Below are 27,396 nucleotides of genomic sequence, written 5' to 3'. Positions count from 1 at the left end.
TAAGGTTGGGCTTATCTCTCTCATTCGGGACAAATCCAAACATGTTGCCCATTTGAAGCTAAACTCTTATTCATTAGGTAAAATAGGCTTTGGATTTCACACGTGTTTCAGTATCTACGAAAAAAAAAAAACCATAATTAGCAAAATTATGCCAAAGTGGCCCGCTGCTCGCGCCGCATGGCTTGGTGAATGACTGCTGTTTCCAATGAATATGTGCGCGTGAGGTACCAGCGCGATCAAAGTCACAATTCACAATTATTGGTCACACAGTAAAGGCATAATTCAAAAATGCAACGTGTTAGCAGTTTGAAAAATCAAGAATAATAACAGAGTTAATAGAATGTTACGGTCGTGGCTTGGTCGTCCGTCTGTTTTTTTTGTTTTGTCCCTCCCTTGTTTTTTCTTGGCGTTGCGCTATCCTTTTGGAGCGTGTACGTGCTCTAGCTCTCTCTTAGGTGGACGCACCTGTTCGTGATTTGAGCGGCTGATTGATACGGTATAAACGTCAACGAGGAGGAGAAAGGAGATGGACAGATCTTGTGGGCCAGCCAGCAAACAAGCGTTTCTTTATTTATATTTAGTTTTTCTTCGGTGTTGTCTGTTCTGTATAATTTCGTTCCTGGGTTGGTATGTTCGTTAGTATTGTGACGTCTGTTGGGAGTGAGTGAATAAACAGATTTGAGCGACTTCGCTATTTATTCGTTCTTGTTTATGCTACGTAGCTCTCTTCCCTCTGAGCTGATATTTTGATGAGAGGTCGTAACAAATGAATTATTTGTAAATGCTGGACTGTTCTCATTTCGCTGTGCAAATGGAACCTGAAGATTATTATTATTATTATTATTTTTAAACGAAGAATGAACCGAAATGAAAACATTTTAATCCGTATATATATATATATATATATATATATATAAATATATATATATATATATATATATATATATATATATATATATAATGACTGTTTAAAAACAATAGCATGCATAAGAGCCTTTGTGTAAAGGTTTTTTTTTTTTTTTTTTTTGATGAGTAGACTGTAGCCTAAGACTATCCTATTTTTAATGGCTTTTAAGGATGTTATAATGTATATTATAATGTTATTGTTGTTTTACGTCTTCCTTTCATTTAACAATTACATTCAGTTCGCAATCCGTCCCTTTGCGCCACCTGGCGGTAGTTTCGCGAATGATTTTAACACGCGACTGATTTGCAGTTAACGCCGCGGCCCTGCGGCGGCGGCGGCGGCATTACTCATTTTGGTTGTCTACCATCTGTATATATATGTATAAACTCACCCGTAATCATTTACACACGGGAAAAACATATACAACAGTCGAATAAACAGTCCAGCCAGCCTGATTTGTAACCTGCTGCTGTCAAGTCAAAATGTCCGCTCCTAACTGAGCTATGCATGCTACGTGCCACTAGGGGGCGTGGTTAGGGCTTTCTCACAGTAGGTCTGTGTTTCTCTACACTGTTTCTGTATATTTTGAGGTCTTTCTTATTTGACACACTCAGCCAACATCACAGATCGCTGTACTAATGATCTGATGAGTTGAAGTGTGTTTGATAGGAGAGATTAATCCAAACTGTGCAAAGTTGAGGTGCCTTCAGGAACAGGGTTGTGACTCTGATTTTACAAATATTGAATTTGGGATCATCATCAGTCTCACACAGTAAGTTGCATTCAAGTTTGTTGGAATAAGTGAAAATAATTGAAGTTCAGTCTAATAATACATAAGTATAATAATTACATTTCATTAAATGTAATTATTAAACAAAATGTTTCTTAGTAAAACTGGGGGAAAAGTAAAAGATCTTTAGTCAGTGCGACTTGAGAAACAACAGCTGCATGTAATCATGTGACAGTCATTTATGGTTCTGCCATTTTACCTTTTTTTTCTATAGAAAATATGTTTAAAAATATAAATATAAGAGAGGATACAGGGCGGGTTGTTTCGAAAAATTTGATTGATGAGGGTCATAAAAGACATCTGTTTGTACACCTGTTTGGAATCCCCCACCCCTCCCTGTACAGTCCCCCCCCTCCCCGCCCGAGCCCATCATTTTTATGATGCTAAAAGGAATTCGGCGGGAGGGAAAAGTGTTTTTGTGTGTGAGAACTATGTGCTTTTAAACTTTAAAATGTGAAAACGGTATAAGGGAAGTTTTTAAGGTTTTACATACACAATGCATTTCAAGAAAAAGGTTATAAACATAGACGAAACAGAAACAATGTAATGATCGGGTTTTTTTGTACTCGAAAAAGGGTAAAAAAGGTGTTAAAGTTGTTACAAATTAAATAAAAAGAAAACTAGGTTACTGGTTATTTATCTAAAACAACTAAACAAGCCAAAAACTATCAGATACGTTCGTTAAACAACACGTGAGAGTCCAAGCTTGTAGCATTACAATTTAAAAAGGTGTTAGAGTTTGTTACCAGTTAGAAAAGAAAACTAGGTTACAGAGTTTATAGCATTTGTACCTTACCTCAAACTAAAATAAAAAAAAGAAGCGAACGTAAAGCAATGTTACAAACCAGGAAAGTTAGCGCTTGTCACGCCGGGTGAAAAGTTAAAGCAAAATAAAAAAGAGGTATGCATTTACACTGATCTAAAAGAAAATGCATCAGACGCTGTCGTTAAAACAACAGCACAAGATACTTGTCAAAACTATTTTGTACTCTACCACTAACTACAATTTAAAAAATCGAGACTTTGTTACTGACAGAGAGTTAAACAAAAGAAAAAAAGATCTCCCAGCAGAGCTTAACCATCAGAACAACCTCACACACCGCTGCCAAACTCAGAATGCTTACGTCCGGTACCACTCAAACCACTTCTTCTTTGACGCAAACCAGGTTTAGGTGCATTTACTGCCACCTACTGGGATGGAGTGTGGAGCATTGACATTAATGAAAACTAACTCAAAAATAAGATAAAATAAAAAATCCTGTTTATTAACTCTGTATCTTTGAGATACTTAATCTGTGAAACATTTCTATAGTCACATCTTTATTTAGCAATTTCTGAAGTGAGATCTGATTTATTTCTATAATATGTACTTCTGAAAGTTGTAATCTTTCGTTGTCATATCCTTTCCATTTTATTAAAATAGGTTCAGCTGTTTCAGGAAAATCACATTTAACACAAAGTCCAGACTCATGTTTTCCTATTATAAATAATGATTGATTAGGTGCAATGTGTCCATTTCTATGGCGAGATATTATGCTGTCTTCCTTTCTATCCCCAAAAATTCTCCTCTCATTTCCAATTGTTCTTTGAATATTATATAAAAGCCGTCCTTTATTCTAACCATCCCATTTAATTTGCCACATATCTTTTAATGTTTTTTTAATTAGCCCTTTTATTTCTAATTTACTCATTGGAGCATTAAACTCTATGTCTGGACGTTTTAATGTTTTTAATCTGATCCACTACTTCATTACCTTCTATTCCTCTATGTGCAGGTATCCATACAAAATAAATATTTGTTTTTGTTTGTATTCTGAACAAACTCTGTAAAATGACTGACAAAATGTCTTGTCTAGTTGAAGATTTGCCACTCTTTAAACTTAATAGTGCTGAAAATGAGTCTGAACATATGACTACTTTAGGTATATTAATGTCTTCAACCCACCGAAGAGCCAAAAATATGGCAATCATTTCTGTAGTATAAACTGACAGATGATTAGATGTTCTTTTTGTTATTCTATACCTGAACCTTGGACCATATATTGCTGCTGCAGTGTGTCCTGTTTCAGGATCTTTAGATCCATCTGTGTATATGAGTTACTTTAAAACTAGGTTAGCCTATACGATTTTTATTTTTTCGTCTAAACAAAAGTCCTTGTAAAAAAAAAAATAAAAAATATATATATATATATATATATATATATATATTAAAATGTTTTATTTTTATTTTAACGAGCCACTCACAGTAGTACCCTAAATCCTTTAATATGTATTTTTATTTTGTCAATATTAACTTCTGGAATGAAATTTTACATTCATAAATGAAATGTTTTCATAACTCCCCCACGATTAGTTGTGTTTAAAGAGGAATTTGTAATGTATTTGGAGACGTTAAAAGGAATGAAAAGTCACAAAGCAAGATTTTTGTATTCTTCATTAGAGGACTTTGGTTTCTTAATGTGAAAATCTGTTACTCCCCTACTTTTTCTTTATATTTATATTTATTTTATTTTTTCTTCAGTGTTGTTTATTATTTTACATTTATTTTGTTTTATGATGTACAGAGTGTGTACGAAAATTGAGTGTAATCTCAGTCTGTATTTGTAAATCTCCCAGTAATGTATGCCTTTCTGTGTTAGCTTCTGGCATTGCTATATCAATTAAAACATGCGTTTAGGCATACAAAAATCTAACTGGAATGAAATGTTTTGGAAAGTCTTTGATTTTCTTGCCATAAGACTTGTTATCAGTTGAAATAGATGTAGAACGTCTAAACTTTTACAACATTACACGAAAGGCTAAATATTTCATCTTAAGTAGTACATCGAAACGCGTCTGGTATCTGTATGATTACTGGTACGACCATGACAGCGAAGATTGTAAAACATCTAAAGGTTTTCAGGGTTTGCAACTCAATTGTAAACTAATTAGTTTTGAGGGGGTTCTGGCGTTGTGACAATTTAAACTTTATGACGTAGACCTGTGAGCGTGAGGTTAGCTGAAAGTTCATTTACTGGTCAAAAGGATGTGAGATCTATGATTGTTTTAACAAGGCAGACTATGGTATATAGGAAAATGTTGTTTCATTTGAGTTAATTTTGTTTATTTTAGTTACATTTATAAGTTACGTTTATAATTTTTATTAACCCCCCTAGATCTTTCAACCTCAACATAAACATGCTGAGAATGCAAACAAATACACAGAAATTTAATAACCACCAGAAATTTAATACACATAAGTATATACAGAGAGGGTTACATACTCACCTACCCTCCTGCGCTGGAGCCCTGCTCAAGGGGCACCTCCTTTTAGTCCGGACCATCAGTAGGGTGTTTGCTATGAACATCGAACCAGCCAAAAACATTATAGGTCCAGCATAGGAGACTGTTATGCGTTAGAGGTTTCCACCTAACCTCGATCAGGTGGAGAGCTGGTGGTTACAGGGGAATTTAGGAAGGGGAGGATAAAAGCAGAAGTTATAAATCCCTAAAGGGAACGAGTAGATACCTCGGTATCACTCTGATTCAGACGAGAACGCTGCTTCATCTGGATCACATCCCTTAGGTTCTGCTTACCTCCTCATGACCCACGATTCCTCTTACCCCTGCCCGCAGGTGGGGGAGGAGCGCGAGTTACGACACTAGCCTTCTGTGCCCGTCTTTGATCCTCAGATCGAGACAGGCCAGGACCCCTATGTTGTTCACGCTCAGACCTGGACCTTCGTGGAACGAAGGATCTGAAAGCAGCAGAGCGCGCCTTCGTCTCCCTGAACTTCGATCACCGTCTCAACAGAAATACCGAAAAGTTCAGAAGGTGAAACCTGAGTATCGAGAAGAAAGCCTTTTCTTTCTTCCCTATGTCTGCCAGGTTCATCCACAGATGTCTCTCCGCTGCCACCATGGCCACCATAGTCCTGCCCATGGTCCTGCCTGCTTGGTAGCATGGAGGGAGATCCGTGGTGCGGCACAGCTCAGCTACCTGATCAGGAAAAAGGCCCTTGCCTCTATCCAGGTCTCTTAGCAGGTCAGTCTGATAAGCACCACCATCGTGTGTAATAAAGTCACGTCAAGTCACCTTTATTTATATAGCGCTTTAAACAAAATACATTGCGTCTAAGCAACTGAACAATAATGCAAAATGACAGTTAAAGGCAGTTCATCATTGAATTCAGTGATGTCATCTCTGTTCAGTTTAAATAGTGTATGTGCATTCATTTGAAATCAAGTCAACAAATAGCTGTAAATGAAGTGACCCAACTAAGCAAGCCAGAGGCGACAGCGGCAAGGAACCAAAACTCCATCGGTGACAGCCTGACCTGCTGCTGCGTATGCCTTGCCATTTAAGCGAGATGAATTTCTGAAGGGGCTTAGATGGCAAGGAGGGAGATTAAGAGAGGATGTCTCCCCCGCAGAAAGATTTTTTTTTTTAGCTCTTTCTACAGGGGGCATCCTTTCATAACCGTTTTCGCGCATCACCTCGATGTCGGCACATTTACTCTTATGCCGAAACTGATGGATGCGAGAAGAAAACGGCCTCTTTCATTTCTTTTTGATATCTGTATGGAGATCATGCAGAAATGGAAGGCTCACCTGAGCTGGAGGGCTATGGTCAGAAAGATAACGCTCATCGAGGGTTTTTTTTTTTTTGTGGCCTCACAGCGTCACCTTGTTAGTCCAACTTTGCCGTGGCGCAATCCATAACCTCCAACAGCTCTACATACGCAGGGCAGGAGGATTGAGAAGGCTCAGCCTCAGCTTCTTCACCATCTTCAAATATCTCCTGCTTTTCCTGGGTAAAAACCCAGCAGAGCACTAACCTCAGTATCAAATAGTGTTAAAAATATAACATCATCCTACCGAGGCTCTCTCTCATCCGCCGCCAACGAGCGCGAAAGGGAAAGTCCCTCTCTAAATCATTCAGACAGATCCACCTGTATTCTCATGAGCTCATTCTCCTCCGTGCCTCAGCAGCGGCAGGTCCTGAACCGCGGGAAGCAGATGGCTGCCTTTTTTCCTTTTTTTTTCGGAAGAGAGATGAACGAGAGCGGAGCTTTTTCATTGAAAAAAACGCTCACAATGCATGCAGATTGCCTCCTCAGAGACATTGAGTGTGTGCTCTACACCCAAACAAATGAGCAAAGATCGCGTGTGTCATCGGGGGTCAAAAAACGCAGACACAGATGCACACATTGTCTAAATGTTTGCTAGTAGTCGCCATGATATACAGAGAAAGATCGCTCTTACCGGTTCTTTCAGATGCACGCTTCAAACAGAACAGTCAGTGAAGACAAAGAAGAGAATGACGTGTTCTCCCGGTGCCTGTTTATAGTCGCGCCGGCAGTGACGTCATTTTGCCGGCCAACAAGTTGGTGTTTTTTCAATGTATGCTTCAGACACGGGTCACGATGAGGTGTTCCCCATAGCGCCCCCTAGAGGACGCAGTTCGAAGTTCCCTTGAAAGGGAACCAACCAAAACCTTTACAACACTAAGAGTTTACACAACTTCCCACAAATATGGACTAATTTTGGCATTAAGTGAGACTCTAGTTGGGCATTAATAGTAATCTTGACTAACTTGTAACCTTTATTAACAAGTGTTTGTTCAGCACGAGTTGATCTTTGGTTGACCTATCAGCAGAAAGGTGTGTTTCATGTCCACCTACATGTGGAGATCAAATATTAACAATTTTCTATCCTGAAAAATAAAATGGAAAAATCAAGCAAAATTCTGTTTATATATATATATATATATATATATATATATATATATATATATATATATATATAAATATACAGTGCCCTCCATAAGTATTGGAACAGTAAAGTGTTATTTTATATTATTTTATTACATTTTATTAGCCTTTAATGCAGCCAATTCCAACTGGTGCTTGTTTTGGGGAGTTTCTGTCTTTAGTCTCCTCTTCAGCTGGTGAAATTAATGTTCAATCGGATTTAAATCTGCAGATTGATTTAGGCAATCTCAGACTTTATATTTCTTTGCCCTGATAGTCCTTGACTGAACTGGCACTTAAAACAGCTAGCTCATATATAGTTGGACGCAATTGTCATATCACGCGTCCTGTGACAAATTTGCCGCATCTGCGCACGGAATTTATCAGTCTAAATGTTCTGCAAAATCAGTCAACAGTGAAAATCAATAGCAGATTTAATTTAAAGTCCAACAGTTTAACACTAATATTGGACATAAACGAACACGTTAAATATAAAGTATTCAAAACAGGTAAGTTCATATATTTTTAGTAAAGTTCAATTGAACTGATGCATCAGCAATACAGCGCGCCGCACCTTGCGCCCCATGACGAGCCAGATGCACTGCCACAGAAACAAGAATGATATGCATTCTAACATAACCATGGCATTAAACTCAGTTAGTGAGGGCTCTTTTAAAATATTGCACATATATACAGTGGCATGCGAAAGTTTGGGAAACCCTTGCAGAATCTGTGAAAATGTGAATAATTTTAACAATATAAGAGAGATCATACTAAATGCATGATATTTTTTATTTAGTACTTTATTTAGTTTCATTTATAATGAAAAAGGTGCTGCTTTCTAAATGTTCTGCTTTCAGTATTAAATCAGGAAAACAAATTATGTCTGTTCAGCTCCAATATAAGCAGACTGAATACAAATTAAAATAGAAAATCATCTTCAATAGTTAAGGTTAAGTCTGAGCGCCAACCTCCTCCTCTCTCTCGTGAAGCCAACAAGGAAGTGACTAAAACTGCAATTCATCGACTGGCCGCTTGAGTCCCATAGACTCCCCAAGTTAAAATGCCCAACATTACAGCAGAAAAAAAAAAAAAAAAAAATGTTTACAACCTGGTTCAAAAAATTATTTTGGTCTATATACACTCTAAAAACTGCTGGGTTGAAAACAACCCAATTTGGGTTATTTTGGCAACCCAGCGCTGGGCCAAAAAGGGACGAACCCAATGCTGGGTTAGTATGTTTAACCCAGCATGCTGGGTTGCTTGTTTTATGGTTTAAAATTACTACTTTGCAGGGTTTTAAAAACCAGAGCGGGTATTTTTTATCACTGTATTTCAGAAGGAAACCGACTGTATTTAGAAAATGTTCGATTTTGCACGTAATGCTTGATAAGGCAGCGTTTGTGAGCTCAGCGCCGCTTTGCAGCGGTTACCTCTCCTGCTCTTAAAGCGCCTCCTGCTGGCAGAAAATGAACTTGCGGAGCGCCGACACTAATTGAGTGTAAGGCTGTGGCAAACACTGCATTGCTGAATATAACTTTTAAGATCAAATTGGACTTTGTTAAATTTTATATATTGTATAAAAATATACGAACACACTATTATACAATAAATGTACAATTAGTTAAGTTCTTTACCAACTATTCTAGCATGACAGTACACAAATAAACCACAACATTAACTCTGATATTATAACATTTAACAGATGTCTGTGTGAAAGAATGTGAGCATGTGTATGAATGACAGAGTGTAAACTCTTTTACTAAACAACACAGAACAAGCATTTAACATTGTTTTTACAAATTATACACTTACAGTTTGATTCATAGTCCATGAATACAGATCATGCATCACTGTCAACTTTCATGATCTCTTTAGCATAACTGATGTAGTCATGAAGAAGCCCCATCAGCACAGCATGTAACATCTACATCATTCAGGGCAGCGTCCTCCTTTAAAACCACTATTGCATCAGTTTAGGGGAAAGGACATTCTCTTCTTTGACCAGCATTCATCCCAGTCACTGCCTGCTCTTCATCAGTGGCCTAAAAAGAGAAAAACATTTGAAAAAAGAAAACATTTAAACTATCCATTTTCAGATAGAGGTGTATTCACATCAGTAAGGATAGGTATATAGTCTGTTTTATAATTTCAGCACTTTGTGTGGTTGTTTAATGTCTCTGTCTACCACAGCGCTCTAGAATGCTATCATGGCAGCACTAGTGTGAGGGCATGTGATATTGTTTGAATAAATATATTGCTTTCAGAAAGCTAATTTTTACTGAAACATTAAAACAGACATGACATTCACATACCTCACGAATGTTCATGTACATGGAGGCTTACAACTCATCCGTTTAAATTATATTAAGCCTTAAAGTTCTGCATAATCAAGGGCGTGGCCACTTGAGTGACAGGTGGATTGCTGCTGCTGACACTGCCGTCGAGCTAGGTGGGTTTGGCTTCAGCAACCAGCTCCCAACTTTTGGCTCATTTTTGATTGTCTGGGACAGTCGTGCAGTGATGGCAAGATGGCCAAGATGGCAACGGCCCACTCTGCATACTTTGAGCTTCAAAAATGCTCTTCAGGAGTCTATGGGTGACGTCACGGACACTACGTCCATGTTTTTATACAGTCTATGGTTAAGTCTCAAGTAGTTTGGGAATATTTATGGGGATATTTGGGTCCTGTTTGTTGAGTTAAATCTGAAGTAATTTCAGTTTGAGTCTGAAGTCTATTAAAATGAGACTTGACTCTGAGTCACTCTCTGTTTCTAGTTTTATAATTGATATCTATAATTTGTTTTACATCTGTGTTTTTCAGCAATTATACTGGACACATGAGTCAAGCTCTTATAACTAATTTTTTATTTTCTGTATATTCTCTGCAGTCTTTCCAGCTGTGATATTACACAGAAAGGCTGTGCTGCTCTGATTTCAGCACTGAGATCAAACAGCTCACACCTGACAGAACTGATTCTGAGTGGTAATAAACCAGGAGACTCAGGAGTGAAGCTGCTCTCTGCTCTTCTGGAGGATCCACATTGTAAACTGAAGAAACTACAGTGAGTCTCATCACATCTCAGTAACTATAAGGTTTGGAGTAAAAAGTAAAATTTCAGATGTGTTTTATGTAGAAGTGGTTTTGTTTGCTGCCCTCTCACCCTCAGTTCAGACCCTTTAAACTCTCAAGCATCCTTCTGGACAAATTTGGGCAAAATCTTTTTTTTTTTTATTTATTTATTTTTTTATATAGTTTCCTTAATCTGAGCGGTACAAGATTTGGCTACTTTCCCTAAATTTGCCCCCTGAACACACACGCACACAAAAAATGGACTCAATTCAACAAAGTTAAGTGGTTGATAAAAAAAAAAATCCTAAATTTGTCCTTCATGGACAAAAATGGGCACCCATATGAAATGAATGGGAAATACACATGAACACACAAACCCATATACAAACCATTGAATGAGCAAACACTCTCTCTCTCTCTCTCTCACACACACACATACTTGCATTTGTGGTTTACAGGGACTCCCCATAGGCGTAATAGTTTTTATACTGCGATACTATCACCCTACAAATAAACCTACCCCTTACAGAAAACTACTGGCAATTTTTGAATTTCATAAAACACTGTTTTATATGTTTTTTTTTAAGCCTTTTGTTTAACGGGGACACAGGAAGTGTCTTCATAAACCATGTTTAGTACCCATGTCTTTATACACATTTGTGTCAACATAAAACATACAGTATATACCAGTTCTTCCACACATAAACACACACACAAAATAAATGACCCAATTTGGTCTGTAAGCATATTTTGGCATATTTGTATAATCTTACCCAACCCAAATGTTTTTTTTAATTGTAGACTTCTAACTTCTGACAAAATATAAAACTTAAGAGGTTAAGTTCATTCTAACAATGGTTTATAGATTTCAGCCTATATGCAGCCATTGAGTACTACAGTCATATAGTGGCTATTGATATTTTTAAAATTTTAGTTTTTGGCTCTCTGAACTTACTGGAATGATTTGTTTTTACTGAAGTATAAGAAATATAAAATATTACATAGAATAAGCATATTTTACATAAAATATGGTACTTTTAGAGCTAAATAAATAAATAAACTAAAAAAAAATGCATGAATTGATAGTTTTTATTTTATCGAAGACAGTGATATGATCACAGCTGAGACCTTTGATATACAAATGAAGAGCTGCTATGTGAAGGATCTATCCCCGTGCTGCTACCTTGTCGTGGTGGGATTGCTTGTGTGCCTCTGTGACTCAGAAGGATATATCGGTGGGGCATCGTACCCTCAGTAGGTTCAACCATGCCGGGCAGGTTTCTAGAGTAGACGCCAGACAAAAGGAAGCAACTGGAACTCCAGGTTAGGGGGTTGGGTGTGGGGTTACATTTACATTTACATTGAATCATTTAGCAGACGCTTTTATCCAAAGCGATTTACAAATGAGAGCAATAGAAGCAATCAGATCAACAAGAGAACAACAACAGTATACAAGTGCCATGACAAGTCTCAGTTAGTCTAGTACAGAACGCATAGCCAGGGTTTTTTTTTTTTATATGAAAGACAAGAAAAGTGCTAGTATTAGTTGGTTAAGTTCTGGCGAAAAAGATGAGTCTTTAGATGTTTCTTGAAAATGAGTAAAGACTCAGCTGTACGAATTGAGTTTGGGAGGTCATTCCACCAGCTGGGCACAGTCCAGGAAAAGGTCCTTAAGAGTGATTTCGAACTTCTTTGGGATGGCACCACAAGGCGTCGTTCACTTGCAGAGCGCAAACTTCTGGAGGGCACATAAGATTGAACTAGTGAGTTTAGGTATGTTGGTGCCGTGCCAGTGATCGTCTTGTAGGCAAGCATCAGTACTTTGAATTTGATGCGAGAGGCTACTGGTAGCCAGTGTAACCTGATGAGAAGAGGAGTAACGTGAGCTTTTTTGGCTCATTGAAGACAACCCTCGCTGCTGCATTCTGGATTAGTTGCAAAGACTTGATAGTACATGAAGGAAGGCCCACCAGGAGAGCATTACAGTCCAGTCTGGAGAGAACAAGAGCTTGGACAAGAAGTTGGGTGGCTTGCTCTGACTGGAAGGGTCTAATCTTCCTTAAGTTGTATAAGGCAAATCTGACGAACCCAGCTGTATAGAGAAGTTGTGATGAAACGATGGGTTAGCTGGAACCACCAGGACATTCATCCAGATAGAAATGTCACCCAGAAAGGCTGAAATGCGAGCAGCTACCGTCGGGTCATCTGGTTGGAATGAGAAGTAGAGTTGGGTGTCATCAGCGTAGCAGTAATTAGAAAAGCCATGCTTCTGAATGACAGATCCTAATGACGTCATGTAGATGGAGAAGAAAAGTGGTCCAAGTACTGAGCCTTGAGGAACCCCAGTAGCAAGTTGCTGTGACTTAGAAACATCACCCCTCCTAGACACACTGAAGGATCTATCGGAGAGGTAGGACTTAACCCTCTGAAGTCGATTAATGCGTATATGTGTTTTGGGGTATTTTCTCCTGATAACCCCGAAAATAACTTAAATTACACTTTCAGTTTTGATCGTACAGATAAGAGCAATACATCAATCGAATCTGTAAAGGGTCTACTTTCTTTTGTATACAGACATAATAACAACAAAACTTTGTGCACTTATAAAATAAAGATAACAAACAAGGAGTGCTGTCTGCAGCCTTTGTCTGCGCTGATCTTTATTTACAAATGCGTCATTAAAATGAACTGTAACTCAGTGAATACTCAACACAGAGACATGAGAGAGATATCTATAGAAAGCCTGACAAGTGCTGCCGAAAACAAATATTCTGTGATAAAGTTATCCATATGAAAACAACGCGATGTCCGTTTTTCACGTCTCCCTTCATTATCTTATAATGCGACCATGCCCCCGCGCTGAACACAGTATTCAGATTCTAATGTTTCACTGAAGCGCACGGCTTGAATATTCCCACACAACAGAAGACAACGCAGCGAGATTGTTCTTCAAGTTTTTTATTTTACTGTTTGCTTCGCGATGAGAGGAATAAGACATAATTCACCCCAAAACGATGTGATGTGGTTGAGGATTTGAGATTTGGATTTCCTCAGAAAAAAAAGAATGAAGCACTTTATCCAGCAGAGATCATAAACATGAGTAAGTCTCTTTTTATTTATTTATATACTTGTACTAGTTTTCACAATAACGTGTAAACATTTTACTAGTTAGACTTTTTCCAAAGATTTTTCAAACTATAATTCCTGACTAAATGTATAATCAAGTGAAATATTATGAAGTTTCAATAACAATATACACTACTATACCATTCAAAAGCTTGATGTAAATAATATAAATGTACCAATAAATGTAACTGTAACAAATGTAATAAACAATGCTGTTCTTTCAATTTTATCCCCCCTAAAAAACCTGAAAAAAATATTCTCAGCTCTTTTCAACATTAATAATAATAATAATAATAATAATAATAATAATAATAATAATAATAATAATATTTTTTTTTTGTAGAAAATAAGATTGTTAAAAAGGATTTCTGAAGGATTGTGTGACTGGAGTCATGATGCAAAAAAATTCAGTTTGAAAAGTCAGCTTTGATTGTTCCTAATAAACTGTTTAACTGCACTCAGAAGTGAATATTAAATTTTGTTGTGGGATAATTAAATATATTCTAAATAAACTACAAACATAAAATTATATACATTTATTTTGTCCTCACATTCTTTCTTGTAATTCATCCCTCTCAGTGACACACCTGACTGAATGGCTCATTATGCAGCTCATTATGCAGGCCTTTGTCTTCTCAGGTGTGAATTCATGATAGTTGACGCCTATTCGTATATGACTTTTACCAACAAAATGTGTCTTAGAAAATTTAAATCAATATATTGTTTTCTGTAAGTGAGTAAACAAGATGATTTTCACATCATTTAGAAAAAAACAATTCTAGGCTACAAGCTCCAGTTCTCAAAAGTCCCGGGAACCAATGTTCTGTATGTGCTTTATTGCCTTATTCAAGTGATTTAACATTTTTAGTTTTTTTAGATTTAACATTTTTTCACTAACCTTATTCACGTCTCCCTTCATTATCTTATAATGCGACCACGCCCCCGCGCTGAACGCAGTATTCAGATTCTAATGTTTCACTGAAGCGCGCGGCTTTAATTAAAAACATTTTTTTTCTCAAAAACACAATCATGTACATACATGCTGCTCACATATTATTATAGCCCAGTTTGTGCTGATCACAGTGAGATTAGACTTTAGCCATTTAGATATTTATAAGAAACTGAAAAAAGCACAAATGTCAGGGCATGACAAAACTTCTCCAGGCCCCAAAAATACCCTTAGACTCCAGAGGGTTAAACCACAGGAGTATGACTGAAGGAGATATCGCTTGAAGGAGGTGAATGGGGATCGGATCAACTGGACAAGTAGTAGGATGATTGGACAGGATAAGTTTTGAGATGTCCATCTCTGAGAGTGGAGAGAAGGAGGTGAAAGAGTGTGCATTGGTCATTGTGAAGTTATCCTCAGTCTGCGGTGTGGAGAATTGGTCACTGATGGTTCTTGTGGAGGCGGATTAAGAAGAGAAGAGAAAGTTTTGTGTAGTGTCTGAGCGTCACAACAGTTGTTAATTTTGTTTTGGTAGTAGGATGTTTTAGCAGTGAAGACATTTGCAGAGAAGGAAGAGAGGAGAGACTGATACACACTGAGGTCGGTAGAGTTTCTTGATTTATGCCATTTCCTCTTTGTAGCCCTGAGTTTAGAGCGATGTTCACGGAGAACCTCGGACAGCCAGGGGGCAGATGGGGTGGTGCGTGGTGGTCTAGACGACAGTGGGCAAAAGTTGTCCAAGCAAGAGGTTAGAGTGGAGCAAAGAGTGTCCGTAGCACTGTTCGTGTCCAGAGCTGAAAACTGAATATAATGGCTATAATGCTATAATGCTTTATAAGATAGGTGAGATGGAGAGAGTGAGCGTAGGTTCCGTCGAAAGGTGACCTGCGTTGGAGTGTGTGCCACTTCAGGAGTAAGTGCTAGGTAAGCAGTAATGAGGAAGTGGTCTGAAGTGTGCAGTGGAGCAACTAAAGAGTTGTCCACGGAGCAACAGCGCGTGTAGATGAGGTCCAGTTGGTTGCCTGATTTGTGAGTCACTGTAGTAGACACTCGCTTGAGATCAAATGGTCACTATTTAGCAGACTGAAACTGGGCAGTCCCGCCACTTCAGCACGTATTTACCAGGGTAAGACACACAGTAATTAAACCAAACTTTCCTAGCAACAACGATCACACAGTAATCTAATGAGAAAACGAGACAAAACACTTACAAGCTGCTGTCCTTATCTGTTGCTCGGCTGTTATCTACCCCATCCTGTAAAAATTTTTTCCAGTTACAGAACTTTTTACAAATAAAAATAAAAACCAAATCACACACCTGGCTGAAGAAAGTGCCCCAGCAATGGGGGCTTTGATGGTAAGCCGACACAGCTTTTGACGCCAAGGAAATCCATTCTCGAGGGGACATGGAACATCAGAACCATGTTCCAGGCTAGCAAGGCTGCAACCATTGCCAAGGAAATGGAGCACTATAAACTCTCAGTCCTGGGCCTGGCAGAAACAAGATGGATGCAGTCGGGTGAGGTCAAATTGACCAGTGGCCAGTCCATTATCTATTCTGGACATGAAGAGGAGGCAGCAAACCATATGAAGGGATTGGCCATCATGATGATAAAAGGTATTAGGAAGGTCCTAACTGCATGGAAACCCATCAGTTCTTGCATCATCTCGGCAACCTTCAAAACCAGCAATAGGAAAGTAAAAGCCCACATAATCCAGTGCTATGCACCCACCAATGATGCAGATGATGAGGTCAAGGACAGGTTTTATGACAGCTTAAACCACCTACTCCGTAGTATTGGAGCTAGGGACCTCACTATCCTGATGGGGAACTTTAACGCCAAGATTGGAAGCCAAAATGAGGGATATGAGGTTGATGGGTAAACATGGAGTGGGGATTATGAACAAAAATGGTGAGATGTTTGCTGAGACCTGTGTGAACAATAACCTGGTGATTGGGGGAGTGTATTTCCCCACAAGACAATCCACATAAAAACCTGGGTGTCACCAGACCATATTACAGAAAACCAAATCGACCACATCTGTATCAATAAAAAGTTTAGACGAACTATGGAAGATGTCAGGACAAGAAGGGGGCAGATGCAGCCTCAGATCACCATCTCCTGGTGGGGAAAATCAAGTTAAGGGTGAAGAGATATCAGCGAGCAAAGGGTCAAAAAGTTAAATATAACACTGACTACCTTAGCAATGCCCAAATGATGAAACAGCTCAAGTATTTTCACTCAAAGAAAAATGCAGAGATAAAGCTTGGAAAGAGGGAAGAATGGACAATAAATGAAGAATGGGAACACCTAAAAGCTGCTTGGAGCTCAACATGCGAGGAGGCCCTGAGAGAATATCTCAAAATCACAAAGAATGGATAACACCAGAAACCCTCAACATAATCCAGCAGAGGAGGAAGGTGAAGGAAAAAGTGAGCAATGCAATAACAAGATCTGAAAAAGCAGCGGCTCAAAAAGAGTACAACCATTGTCACAAAGAAGTGCGGCAGAACATCAGGAGGGATAAGAGATCACAGATAGAGAGGCTAGCTAAGGAGGGAGAACTCGCTGCATCTCAAAGAAACATGAAATAACTGTATAGCATCACAAGGAAATTGTCTGGGACACATCGACAAAGTAATAAACCAATCATAGACAAGAATGGCCAACTATTTTCAACCACGGAAGAGCAGCTTGACAGATGGGTAGAGCACTTCCAAGAGGTCCTGAACAGACTTCCACCAGCAAAGAAGCCACACATTCCTATAACCAGGATACCATTAAACATCAAGTGTGACAGGCCAACAAAAACTGAAATCTGCAATCAAACAACTGAAAAACCAGCAAGGCTGCTGGCCCTGACAATATTCCACCTGAAGCCTTTAAAACTGATATAAATACATCTACAGACATGCTCTACAGCCTCTTTGGGAGAATTTGGGAGGATGAGAAGACACCCACAGAATGGGCAGAGGGGCACATAGTGAAATTACCAAAGAAGGGTGACCTAAGGAAGTGCAACAACTACTGAGGGATTACTAGGGGTGTCACGATTCTCCAAATCCTCGATTCGATTGCATTTTCGATTCTAAGGTCACGGTTCGATTCGATTCTCGATTTTTACATTTATTCATTTTTAAAGCACAGATTGTCATTTTTCAAACTACACTTTTATGCAATATAATATCTGACCTTTGTTTGCAATGTACCACACTACATTGTCAAATTTAAAACTTTTATTAACAACATAATGTAACAATAACTTATATCTTTAGTCAATTGAAAACTTAAAATAAACTGCCATCCAGTTTCTCTTTTGTAAGTGCAGTCTTCTTCACAAAAGATGACATTCAAGTTCACAACAAAACAAACAAAAACAATAAAACAGACATGTCCATAGTCTCTGAACAATTAAGTGTCTTAAACTATTTCCGAACAGATGAACATATACCACACTGATAACTACTTTTTATCCCCTGAGAATGATGACTGTATTTTTTCATTCTTTCATGTTCTTCCTAAAGATGGATATGTTGTTTAGAGCTGCTCTTTGAGTTGTCAAAAACATTAACATTTTTTATAATAGAACAACACAAGACAACTGTAACAATTTTGCAGTTTTAAGTTCTTCTTAAAGAGGAATATGGAAAGAGAACTGCTAAAATATTACTAAAATATTGCTAAAATATTAACTATTTACATTTCTATGGGCAGACGACAACTGTGATTTTTTTTATATTTTCATGTTCTTTTTTAAGAAAATGAGAATGTCCACATTCTCTGGAGAGAGGGCTGCTCTTTGAGCTGTCACAATGTCCCCTGCTGTTGAGAACACTCTCTCACTTGCCACACTTGTTGCTTGTACAGCAAGATAACGTTTATCAAGCTTGGACAAATGTGGGTACTGGTGCTCATTATCTTTCCACCATTTCAGTGGATTTGAATCCACAGAAATTACTTTAGCCATTTTGTATAGCTGAATCTCGTCTTTCACAACATCAGGCCATGGTTTGGCTGCTGATGATGATGCAGTGGAGGCTGTGCTGAAAAAATCACCAAACAGTTCACTGAGTGCTGTTCTCTTTGCTGGGGGGCTGCCTCTGCTGGTTGCTACAGTTTCTTGATCCTCTGCAGGGTTTTGGCTGGACCCTTCTCCTGAGGCATGAGACTGAAATAGTCAAAAAACACAGTTGTTTAAGGTAATGAACAGGCAGAAATTATATTTAAGTGTGACAACAAGAAGCAGAAAGCATATTGTGATTAGTCCTATTCCTGAAATATTATGAATGTGAAGGAAAAAAAAACTACTTTACAGAATAAGATGGTTATTTCATCACATTAGACTAAATGCATCACATACCTGTGTGGGGTGCTCTTGCAAAATTTTCTCCTCCAGACAATTAAAGATCTCATTCCGAGATTTGTCATCCAGGTGGGGTAAAGTCTTTAAACCTAGGATCCAAGGCAGTGCTCTCATTCAGGAACTGTTGAAGTCTTGGGTCTGAATACCTCTCTTCAAAGTTTGCCTCTATAGCAGATTTAAACATCCTTTACAATTGTTGAATCTGTGTCACTGTGTTTCATAGATGTCAGGATGGTGTGTTGTAGGGGCATGATCATAGACACAGTAGGCTCCTCATCTTAACTCAAAAAGTTTTTGACACAAAAAAAGAAAATAAAAAGAAAACATACATCTTCCAGAACAGTCACATCTTGATCAGAGAGGGTGATAAGGTCTTTGGCATTTTTTTAATGTCTTTTTCTGCAAGTGCAGAATAGACAGCAGCTTGATGCTCTAAATAGCGTGTGATCATGTCATAGCTGGAGTTCCACCTTGTAATGACATCTTGAACCAGCTTGTGAGGAGGAAGCTGAAGCATGTCTTGTTTTGACTTTAAGATGGCTGCTGCAGTGGTACTTCTGTGGAAAAAAGTGACCACCCTCCTGACTCTGCCCAAAAGACGGGAAATCTGGTTTACTCCCAACCCCTTCTGGGAGGCCAGATTCACAGTGTGGGCTAAACATCCAATGTGTGGTGACAATCCTGCTGCATTTGAGGCATTGAAAATGTTCTTAGCATTATCAGTTGTCACAGGGATGGTTGAAATTTTGTCTGTCCAACTTCCATTCCACTACCACTTCCCTCAGCACTTCTGCTAAATGTTCACTTGTGTGTGCTTCATAAATGGGGCGAGTTTGAAGGACTGGATTTTGAATTTCCCAGTCATCATTAATGTAATGTGCTGTGACAGTCATGAAGCTCTGTGTTGCTCTGGATGTCCAGCAATCTGTAGTCAAGGCAACTAAATGTGCGCTGCTCAGACCTTCAATAACTTTCTCTTTTACATTATTGTACATGGATGGAATCACCGTAGCTGTGAGATGCGTTCTACTTGGGATTTCGTAGCGTGGCTCTAGCACGCTAATTAAATGCCTAAAACCGGAGTTTTCCAAGGTCGCATGTCCGCGGCTATGAATACTCCTACCGCACACGTAATTGCATTTGCACGAGTTGAGTTGCTTGGAAGTTTAATTCCAAATGAAGACAGAAGAGTAGTTTGTGTAGTTGTTGGTTTAACAGATAAATCTATGTTTTTGTGGTGCCTGCGGAGATGCCCTGCCATGTTAGTCGTGCTGCCAGTGAGAGAATATGGTACACGCACATAGCACAGCTTGCAAACTGTTGTTTTTTTGTCGACAACGCGAACGTTGTCAACATAACTCACTGGAAATCCATAATACTTCCACACCAGCGACTTCAGTGAAAAAGGAGGGGATTCGAGTTCTGTCGATGGGTCTCCTGCATCTGCAGTTGCCATGCTATCTTTTGAGTGGCTGTTAAAAGAAGGTTGACTCGCAGCACTTCAACACATGTGTTTTTTTCCGCTTGGCAAGTAACCAGACGCAACATGGGGGCGTGGCAGCATCGACGATTCCATTTTTTAATTCGAAGTTTGAGACTGTGACTTAATTTCAATTTAAAATCGAAATCGTGACACCCCTAGGGATTACCCTACTTTCAGTGCCCAGTGAGGTCTTTGATCAGGTCATCCTCAACCACCTTCAGGAAACTGTAGAAAATAAGCTGTGGGACCAGCAAGCAGGATTCAGGAAAGATCGCTCATGCACAGACCACATAGCAACACTACACATCTTCATTGTACAGTCTATTGAATGGAACACGTCCCTGTACATGAACTTCATTGACTTTGAAAAAGCATTTGATAGCTTAGACTGGACAACACTATGGCAATTAATGGAGCACTATGGAATCCCCACCAAGATCATAAACCTTATCAAGAACTCCTATGAAGGCACCGTGTGTAAAGTTATGCATGCAGGCCAGCTTTCCCAGAGCTTCAAAATCAAGACCGAAGTCAAACAGGGATGTCTTCTCTCACCATTCCTCTTCCTTTTTGCAATTGACTGGGCCATGAGGGAAACAACTGAGGGGAAGAGAAATGGAATCCAGTGGACAATGTGGGAGCAGCTGGATGATCTGGAATTTGCGGATCATATAGTTCTCTTCTCACATACACAGACACAAATGCTAGAGAAGACAGACAGACTTTCACAAACTGCAATAAAACTTGGTCTCACTCCCAATACAACAAAAACACAAGTGATTAAGATCTAGTCCAAAACCAGAAATCCCATTTTCTTGAACAGCCCTGCTCTAGAGGAGGTAGAAGCTTTCACCTACCTAGGCAGTGTTATGGACACCACCGTAGGGATGGAGGCTGACATCAGAAGTAGGATTAACAAGGCCAGAGTGGTGTTTAACATGCTCAGAAAGATGCATGTCTTCAATTCCAACGTGAATCCGAAACATGGAGAACAACAAAACACACAACACACAGGCTGCAAACATTTATCAACACCTGCCTCAGAAGGATATTAAAAATCTGGTGGAAAGACAAAGTCAACGATGTGGACCTGTGGAAAAGGACAAGCCAAGAGCCAAAAGACTTACAAATCCAAAAGAAAAAGTGGAGTTGTATTGGACACATCCTCAGAAAACTGCCACAAACTTCACCCGACTACACCTGAAATGGAACCCCCAAGGGAAAAGGAAGCAAGGTCTCCCCAGGAACAGCTGGAGAAGAAGTGAAGAGGCAGAAATGTCCAAGAGTGGGCTCAACTGGGGAGAGCTTGAGCGAAGAGGCTTAAACAGAGTGAAATGGAGGATATTCGTCAACGGTCTATGCACCCACAAGGAGCAAAGCGCTTAACTAACTAGCTTAACTATGTGAAGGATGCTTGAGGGTTAAAATAAATGTAAGAAATAAATAACTAAAAATAATGAAATATGCATCTAATTAATTGCAATATTTTGATGGAGCCTTTTATAAAAACCAGCACTATAGTGTTTTTCTTTAATATCACAGCTCCAGTGACTGGACCCAGTGACTGGAGAAGTGCTTCTCTCATTACTGCATACCAGTATTAGAGTACAATCAGGATAAAGACATGAGTCCCCTCAGAAATTTCAGCCTAATGAATATTAAATACAACATCCATAGGGATATAGAAATATATAGAAAAATATGAGGTGGCAAGAATGACCTTTTATCTCACACTCGAGGTTAAAGACTCACCAGTATGGGGCAAAAGGTCCATAAAATTGCTAAAAATATTTCAACTAAAATAAAAGGTTTTGCATAATATCCAAGTTAATTATTGTCTAAAACAATCCCTTCAGCAATGTTTGTACCATATTCTGCTTTGATAAATTAATGTACTTTTATTAACGCAGTACATTGCAAAATGGTTTTATAAAACAAAAATACAGTAATGTTTCATTATTAAGAAAAAGACTGTGAAAGATTCTTACTCTGCTTGAAGATCTCATAGTGACTTAATATGGCTTTACAGCATCTAAATTGAAAGACTGTGAATATTTTGTGAGTGATATCATTATAAATATGATGTTTCATTAAAAATATTGTGATTATAATTTTTACCCCAAATATCATTCTTTTCATATTTTTCAGTTACTGAAAATCTGTTGATTTAATGACTTTGAACAAAACTGAAAACACTAACAAGACATTTGTTTCAAATATAAGCCTGTAATTTTAATGATTCTCATTTGCTACGTAAGTCTACAGTACATTCATTTCAAATGAAAAATCTTCTAAATAAATTAATCTGTTTGAAGAGTACAGTGTTCCTGTAGCTCAATTGGTAGAGCATTGCGTTAACAGTGCAAGGTTGTGGGTTTGATTCCCAGGGAACACATGTTAGGTAAAAAAAATGTGTGCCTGAATGCACTGTAAGTCGCTTTGGATAAAAGCGTCTGCTTAATGTATACATTTATTTAAGAGTATTTATATAAGAAGAAACAACACTTTTAAATGCTACTTTCCCTAATTCAGTGTGAGAAAAAATTAAGGCTCATTTCTGTTTTCTAAATACACCTGCCCTCTCAACCTCCCCACAATCTTAAACCCCAGAGTAATATGTCATAGTTATACTGTAATGGTACTCTTAATATTTTAACATAATTGCATGTTTAGTACTACAAAAGTTTTGAAGAATGAAAATGATAAACTATTTCATTATCGTGAATCATGTGAGTAGAGTGCATTTCAATTAGTTTCTTAGCCTGTGGTAGTGTTGGCAATTTAAAATCTGTATAGCACTGATCCTGGTGTATAGAAAAAAGTAGTGCTCGTACAAACAAACACTCTTACACTAAAACTTAAACACAGTCTCAGAGATCATTAATGTTCTTCACTCTCTGCAGGCTGTGTAACTGCAGTATTGGAGAGGAAGGATGTGCTGCTCTGATTTCAGCTCTGAGATCAAACCCCTCACACCTGACAGAACTGGATCTGAGCTTTAATAAAGCAGGAGACTCAGGAGTGAAGCTGCTCTCTGCTCTACTGGAGGATCCATACTGTAAACTGGAGAAACTATGGTGAGTGTTATTATATTATTAAACACAACAAACAGTGTGAAAATAATGCCAAACAAAAACATTTAATGTTAACCTGTTAACCAGACCCCACATAATGGGACTCACAGCTTAAAGTGCCTTACCTAACTTAAAATTGAAGTTCCTTACTTCAGTGTGTTACACACATAATTTTGGTTTATTTGGAAAGAAAACCATTTGAGCTTTACTTTTTATCAACCAGAGTTGATAATGCTCTAAAAATATTAAAAGTTATAGACACTGAAGTGCCTTGAAAAAACTGACTTTTTTTATTTAATATAAAAATACATGAAATCAGTCCTGGAGCATAGTGAGACTATGACTATGATAGCTTTGATTACACAGTAATAGCGTGCTGATTTGCAGTCAAACAGATGGTAATCATGCAGATACAGGCACTTTCCCCATAAAACACACTCGCACATATATGAAAAATGTTGAAAAATAAAAAAATTAAGAAATAGCTGGTCGCTAAGTTACGGCTCTGTCAGATGACAGGTGCGTCACAGCGCATGCCACGAGCCGTCACGAGAGAGCGCCAGAATTCAAATAAACAATCTTCCGCCTATCTTTCAATTTTTTTTTAGTGGATCGTCTTGTTCTGTTTGTGACACTGTACGCTACAAAACCGTGCTATTTTTTACTACCAAGGCGCAGTTTTCTGAGCGTGAGTTATTCCATAATGGACACAAGCAATTCTGTCCCTGAGGAACTGAAACGTAAAAAAAGGAATTATCATCCATATTACAACGTTATTGCTTCATTGAACTAAACGTGCTCTTTGGAATGCCATTCAGTAGACCCTTACCTTCCTAACTAAACTTGAATTTACAGCTGTGGATGTGTTTATGACTCGTTATTATGAGGAATCTGGTATGTACTGTGTTTTGTTTCTTCATGTTTTGTTGTGTACTGCATACACAAATTTATACATATTTTATAAGCTTTCCATTGAAAAACAGTGATCTGTCGTCAATGCTTGAGGCTTAGATCTTTGATATATAGTTTGTCAAGATTAATTTTGTCCCGTTTCATTGAATCTATTCATAAACATTGACATGCAAACAAAGAGAGCTCAGTGCACCCACGTCCAGGTGCAGGTTAAAAGGTCAACCAATATTTATGACTAGTTACTAATTAGAAACACATTCTAAATTTAATGATCACTTAAAAATTAGAGTCAGATAAAACATAGAGCTAAAATAAAATGTAAACTCGATCCAAATTAAATGATCTTTAAAGAAGCACAAGTAAAATATATGTCATAGTTATACTATAATGTTACTCTTATTTAAGCAGTATCACCTATAAAGTATTATAAACTAGTTCAGCATCACAATCAGGAATCATGTGGGTAGAGTGCATTTAAATTAATGTTTTAGCTGTTGGCAAGTTAAAGGAAAATGCCACCATTTTTCCATATTTCACTATATTCTTCCCTCAACTTAGACGAGTGGATACGTACCTCTCCCGTCTCAGTGCATGCACTTAATCGCTGTAGCGCACAGTGCCACTATGTTAGTGTTTAGCTTAGCACCATTCATTCCTTAGGATCCAGACAGGGATGAATTTAGAAGCCACCTTGACCTCGGTGCAGTAATATCCTAAGGATCTTAAGGAATGAATGGTGCTAAGCTAAACGCTAACATAGTGGTACCGTGCGCTACAGCGATTAAGTGCGTGCACTGAGATTGGAGAGGTGGGTATCTACTCGTCTAAGTTGAGGGAAGAACATAGTGAAATATGGAAAAATGGTGGCTTTTCCTTTAAAATCTCTATAGCACCGATCCTGGTGTATAGAAAAAGTAGTGCTCATACATACAAACACACACAGAAACACACTCTCACCCTAAAACTTAAACACTGTCTCAGAGATCATTCATGTTCTTTACTCTCTGCAGGCTGATTAACTGTAGTATTGGAGAGGAAGGCTGTTCTGCTCTGATTTCAGCTCTGAGATCAAAGCCCTCACACCTGACCGAACTGGATCTGAGCTGTAATAAACCAGGAGACTCAGGAGTAAAGCTGCTCTCTGCTCTACTGGAGAATCCATACTTTAAACTGGAGAAACTACAGTGAGTGTTATTATATTATTGACACAACAAACTGTGAAAATAATGCCAAAAAAAACAAAAAACAAAACATTTCACGTTAAAGGGATAGTTCACCCAAAAATTACAATTCTGTCATCACTTTACTTTTCTTCAAGTCATTTCAAAACAGTATGACTTTATTTGTGGAAGATAGAAGAAGATATTTTGAGAAATTTTTTGTCCACACAATGAAAAGCAATGGTACCAAAATTTTGGTTGCCAATATTCATGTGTTCATGTGTTCATTCATGTGTTTCACAGAAGAAAGAAGGTCATACAGGTTAGGAACGACATGCAGGGAAGGAAATTATGAAAATGTATATTTTTGGGTGAATGATTCCTTTAAAAATCAAAATATAAATGATCAAATACAATGGATTATACTGAATGTGCCCAAAACAAATGTATGTTGGTATATACATTTATAGACCATTGAACAACAAAGTGTACAGTACATAAGTGTGAGCCAAAATTATAGAAATTTGCAGTAATTCATTGGCTGTAACTTCACATATAAAGTACTGTATATTTTGTTTATTTATTTTTTGCTGTATATAGAATTACAGTGTAATGAACATTGTCCTGTACATTAAGAGTAAAATACTGGCAGCACATTTGCCTGTAGTTTACTGTAATTTTACAGTTCTTTAGCCACTTTACAGTGTTACTGTAGTACACCAAATTAAACATACAGATAAATAATTACAAAAATGAAAGAATGACCATCTTCCTCCAATCTGTGAATTACAGATTTACATGTATTAAATAGCTCCAAGTCTTGAACATTTTAATCTGTTTGAAGAGCGTTTATATAAGAGGAACAAACTACACTTTTTGTTCTAAGCAAGCAGTAGACAAACGATTTAAATATAAGTTAACCTTGCACCTCTAAATAAGTTCAGATCTTCGACCTCCGGTCGGTGTAAGACTCAGTTGTGACAAAGGGTCCCTGATGAATAAATAATTGAAAGTATACACCTTATTCTTCAATGTAGAAGTAAGTCTATGGGTGAAACTTCTAGTTCATTAGACACTGTAGGGAAATAATGAGAAGAATTACAAAGCGCAGTAAATGATAAAACTGTTTGCACCACAAGCCAGTGTGTTCATAATTAAGATAATACATTAAAATAAAATGGTAAGACACACCAATTTGAAATATCAAGCTGCAAAACAAGATGTTTGGTACAGCAAATAAAAATAGCTGGAAGGAAATGAGACCATCAAATTTACAAATGGATAGGAAGTCCAGAATAATCAAATATCCAATGAATTTTAACCAATATTTGTGATTAGTTACAACTTGGAAAAACTAAATTAGAAATTCTAAATTTAATGATCACTTGAAAATTAGAGTCAGATTAAACATAGAGTTACAATAAAATTAAACACAAGTAAAGAAGCACAAGTAAAATATATAGTTATACTATAATGTTACTCTTATTTTAACATTATCACCTTTATAGTAGGGCTGCCGTATTATGACAAAAATATAATTGTCGATTATTCCCTTAGAGAGAGAATTATGCTACACCACCTCTCAAAATGTTTGATGGGTTGACCTTTGACTTTTGCCCCTCCCCTCCCCCACTCATCCACACATGTGGCTTTGACCTTTTGACATTTTAATGGTCGCAGCTGTTGTTATGACATGTTATGTGACATTCTTCTTATACTCACCTAAAACCCCCGAGAAGGAATGGGATGAAGAGGTGATGAAAAATCTGACTTTGGCACTGAGAAAGCTATAGAACAGTAATTTGTGCTTGGCGAGGTTTCTCCG

The 27,396-nt window shown here is 37.9% G+C and overlaps 1 protein-coding gene across 1 annotated transcript in view; it reads left to right on the top strand.

Annotated features, from left to right (window-relative positions):
- Positions 1 to 25,599, top strand: part of LOC109094447 (NACHT, LRR and PYD domains-containing protein 3-like) — a 54,195-nt gene extending 28,596 nt beyond the window's left edge. Inside the window, exons 7-9 of the mRNA XM_042748896.1 lie at positions 10,321 to 10,494; positions 23,329 to 23,502; positions 25,422 to 25,599. Coding sequence (XP_042604830.1) covers positions 10,321 to 10,494; positions 23,329 to 23,502; positions 25,422 to 25,599 — 526 coding nt within the window. The remainder of the gene's footprint in view (positions 1 to 10,320; positions 10,495 to 23,328; positions 23,503 to 25,421) is intronic.
- The last annotated feature ends 1,797 nt before the right edge of the window (positions 25,600 to 27,396 follow it).

Source organism: Cyprinus carpio, chromosome B22 (genome assembly GCF_018340385.1).
Source record: "Cyprinus carpio isolate SPL01 chromosome B22, ASM1834038v1, whole genome shotgun sequence".
Taxonomy (NCBI): Eukaryota; Metazoa; Chordata; class Actinopteri; order Cypriniformes; family Cyprinidae; genus Cyprinus; species Cyprinus carpio.
This window is presented reverse-complemented; position numbering and strand designations above follow the sequence as displayed.